The sequence below is a fragment of the Lipotes vexillifer genome, unplaced genomic scaffold (assembly GCF_000442215.2).
Source record: "Lipotes vexillifer unplaced genomic scaffold, Lipotes_vexillifer_v1.1 scaffold1801, whole genome shotgun sequence".
NCBI classification, from domain to species: Eukaryota; Metazoa; Chordata; class Mammalia; order Artiodactyla; family Lipotidae; genus Lipotes; species Lipotes vexillifer.
In genome coordinates this window covers 111,249-115,449 of record NW_006798336.1, presented here as the reverse complement: position 1 = coordinate 115,449, position 4,201 = coordinate 111,249, and the positions used below count along the sequence as shown (strand labels likewise).

The following is a 4,201-nucleotide window of genomic DNA, read 5'->3' as shown; positions in this document are numbered from 1 at the left end:
GGCCATGGCTCACGGGCCCAGCCGCTCCGCCGCACGTGGGATCTTCCCGGACCGGGGCACGAACCCGTGTCCCCTGCATCGGCAGGCGGACTCGCAACCGCTGCGCCACCAGGGAAGCTCGTTATTTTTAATATCTAGATCTGTAGCTCTTTTTCCCTGTTGCTATGCTTGGAGGCCACTTTTTAATGTCCAGAGAAAGATTTTGTTTTTCTTTGTTAAGTTCTTTTCTCTCGATTTCTGGGTCTAAGGGCCCTTCTGGAAGGGTACCTGAGGATTCTGTGAAACTCGATTTCTAGATAGCTTAAACCTTATATAAAAGGTTTAACTTTTAATAGCCTGAGGCTTGTTTGGTTCTGGGCCATTTAAAGCCCCCAGTAACATTTGTGTTTTTTCCTCTCTTTAGCACGAGTCTGCTTTGCCCTGGGATGACCATAGACCACAAGTTACCTGGCGTGGTGATGGAGAGTTTTTTGCTATGAGTGTTGTTTGCCCAGAGACAGGTATGGAAATAAATTTTTCTTCCTTTTGCTTTGAGGGTTTTCTTTCATTACACCCATGAGGTAACGATGTGCTGGTTTAGGTGTTAAATGAATATAGAGCTAAGAATCAGAAGAGTTCTTTGAGGCTATTTGGCCCAGCCTCCTACCTGTTGGATATGAATTTTTAACAAGATTCATCTAATTGGCTTTGTGAAACCATGACAGTTTTTATTAATAAGGAAGGTGTTTGGAAGTTCAGACTTGACAACATTTATCACAATGCCTTAAGTTTTGCCATTGTTGTTTTTCTCCCTCTCTCTACTACACAGGGTCTCGAAAGGTCAGAGTGTGGAGCCGGGAGTTTGCTTTACAGTCAACCAGTGAGCCTGTGGCAGGACTGGGACCTGCTCTGGCTTGGAAGTGAGTGGGAGAAGAAACCTTGTAACTTCTTGCCAGAGAATTTCTTGGTACTAGGGTGGGAGTGGTGGTGCCTACTGAATGTAGGTGTTTATAAAACACAGAGATAATTACTTTTTCTCATTTGGCTGTAAGCCTGTATCTTTCTTTTTTAGTTCCCTGAAGTCTGAATGTGGTTTGAATAGTAGATTCTGAGCTTCACAGACCTCATCATTCCAAGGCCCACACATTTTGTAGGTTATAGGTGGGGCCTACATGAAGTCACTGTGTAAAACAAAGTGGTGCTTCGAAGGGAAGTTGCAGTCTGTGAATTTCTGTGGGGCAGCAGAGCTTTGGTGAAAACTAGGAAAAGGGCTTCCTTTCTCTGCACAAACTCCCACACTAAGGGGACCTGTTTGCTGAGGAACACGGGCTGGATTTGGGCCCGATTCACCTGTTGGCCTAGTACCCTTGTGCAGGTCACAACCTGCTTATGATGTATGGCTGTCCTGATTATAGATAGAAGAAATATTTTCTGCCTCAGCAGCATCTGTTATAGGCAAAACCTAGGTCTCTAGGTTTTAGACATCTGTTTCCCACCAGTATTTGAGTGGCAATTGGATGACAGAGAAAAGAGAGAAATGTATTTGAATTAAAACTCTAGAGACAAATACAAACAAGATGGGGCAATCAGGGTGTTTTCAGTAGATTTAGAAATCTTTAAAAATACCTACCTGAGCATGTAATATTGCTGAAGTCATATAATTGAAAGAGAAATAGTTTATGGTTTTATAGGACATTATACTGGGAATGGTGTAAATAATTTATTGGTTCTTTTAAAAAGTCACCCAAGTGCAGTCTAAGTCTTTGTGGGCAAATAGAGCCCTTGTGCAAATCAGGAAAAGGCACTCTGTCCTCTGGGCAGATATAGTCCCACACTAGGGTGACTGCTTGCCAGGAAACATGGGATTTAAAACTTCCTTGGAATGGAGGCTTTTTGTTTTTGCTGAAAAAAATGTTTCTCTGAATTTCATCTTGTTCTTAGCCAACTGGATGAGCTTTTGGATGCTCTAACACTGTGGGTTTGCTTTAAGGCCCTCAGGCAGTTTGATTGCATCTACGCAAGATAAACCCAATCAGCAGGATGTTGTGTTTTTTGAGAAAAATGGACTTCTCCATGGACATTTTACACTTCCTTTCTTTAAAGATGAGGTTAAGGTAGGTGCCTGAGTTGTTTTACCATCAAATTTAGAGGACTTTGCACAGCTATAGAGAAGATTTGTATTTGATATGGGTATGTAAATAGAAGCCCCAGAGTAGACAGTAATAAAAATAGTGGCTTCCTATGACTGAATTTTTTTTTTATAAACCAAATTGTTTTTCCTAAGGAGATTTTGTAGAGAAGAAAGAGCATTCCTTCCTCACCCTAGATAAAACACAGAAAGGAAATAGAAATGCTAGTTTTTATTGTTTATTTTGACAAAAGCATAATTCTTCCAGTGATAAAGATACTTGCCATTTTTAACATGTAAACCTTAAGGAGGTTGTGTACCATTTGGATCTTCGCTGGAGCGAAAACAAATCATGGTAATTTTTAATTATGTAAAAATTTAAATATATTAAAAGTTGAGGGAAGAGTTTAATGAACTCCCATGTACCTATTACTTACTTTCAACAGATATGTACCAGCATGTTGCAAAATTATTTTCATCTATTCTTCACTCTCTGCCCCACCCCCTACACACACTTTGAAAAAATTTCCTAGGGTTTTAATTTTAAAAATCATATTTTCAGTATTCATTTCTCTAATAGTTGAGAACATTTTTCATAATATAACCACAATTCCATTATGATACTTTACAAAATTAGTAATAATTCCTTAATATTATCTGATATCTAGTCCATATTCAAATATTCTTGTCTAAAAATGTCACCTTCATTTGGTTAAGTATTTAAACATAATGCATTTTTTTGAAGTCCTCTACATATGATGACAGAGATTTGTTTAATAACTCCATAGGTTAGTAATTTACAGCTAGGGATCAACTCAAGTGTGGGATTATTTGACTTGTGAGAGCAGGGAATTTAGCGATCATAAAGATTTTGAGGTAAATACGTAAAGGCCAGTGACAGGTCTTTTTTCCCTACTAGGTTAATGACTTTCTCTGGAATGCAGATTCCACCGTGCTTGCAGTATGGCTGGAAGACCTTCAGAGGGAAGAAAATTCCACTCTAAAAACCTATGGAAAGACAGCTCTAGTATCTCAGCCTTCTGCCCCATAAAATGTAATTGAAAGTAGTAGGCTGTGGAGTTTCCTTTATCCCTTTCACTTAGTCCTGTAATGGAATCAAAGATAACTGAGGGGGGTAGGTAGAGATGACGGAGTGGTTAGCTTTTGATGGGAGGGATTTCAGTTATGTATCAGGCAGGGTATCTAGAGAAATAGAATCAGGGTAAGCTGGCTGGTTGGAAATTCAGTGAAGAGTTGATGTTGCAACCTTGAGTCCAAAATCTGTGGAACAGGCCCACAGTCTGGAAACTCGGACAAGATTCTGTGTTACAGTCTTGAGACAAAATTCCTTTTTCTCTGGGAAGACTTAGTGTTTGCTCTTAAGGCTCTATAAACTCTTTGGATGAGATCTATCCACATTATGGAGGATAGTCTGCTGTACTTAAAGTTACCTGATTATAAAGGTTAATCACATCTTCAGAATACCTTCCCAGCAACATCTAGACTGGTGTTTGACCAAACAACTAGACACCATAGCCTAGCCAAGTTGACATGTAAATTAACCATCACAAGTCATCAGTGCTTTCTCTTCATGGATGGTACCAGTGTAGCAAATCAAAATGCTAGCCAAAGGAGTACTGTGGAAGTGAAAGAGAAATGAGATTAGATATAAGTAAGAATCTTCTGTAGCTTTTAAATGGTAAATCAAATTGTAAATAAGTATTTTTCAGTGTATATGTAATATGTGAAAGCATTAGAAAATAAAGATGGGAAGAAAAAAAGTTCTTCCGTAATTCTGTCACTCAGTAATAATCACAATTTAAATTTTCTTGTCTTCCCGATTTTATGTATACATCTCAGTATAGCTGTGATCTCATTTTTGTTAAATATGTAGGTATGGGCTTCCTTGGTGGCGCAGTGGTTGGGAGTCCGCCTGCCGATGCAGGGGACACGGGTTTGTGCCCCGGTCCGGGAAGATCCCACTTGCTGCGGAGCGGCTGGGCCCGTGAGCCATGGCTGCTGAGTCTGTGCGTCCGGAGCCTGTGCTCCGCAAAGGGAGAGGCCACAACAGTGAGAGGCCCGCGTACCGCAAAA

The 4,201-nt window shown here is 40.1% G+C and overlaps 1 protein-coding gene across 1 annotated transcript in view; it reads left to right on the top strand.

The window, feature by feature from the left end:
• The window catches only part of LOC103069718 (elongator complex protein 1-like), a 42,443-nt gene that overhangs the window by 15,753 nt on the left and 22,489 nt on the right, over positions 1 to 4,201 (top strand). Inside the window, 3 exon segments of the mRNA XM_082931491.1 lie at positions 809 to 899; positions 1,970 to 2,093; positions 3,027 to 3,114. Of these exon segments, the coding sequence (XP_082787617.1) occupies positions 809 to 899; positions 1,970 to 2,093; positions 3,027 to 3,114 (303 nt within the window).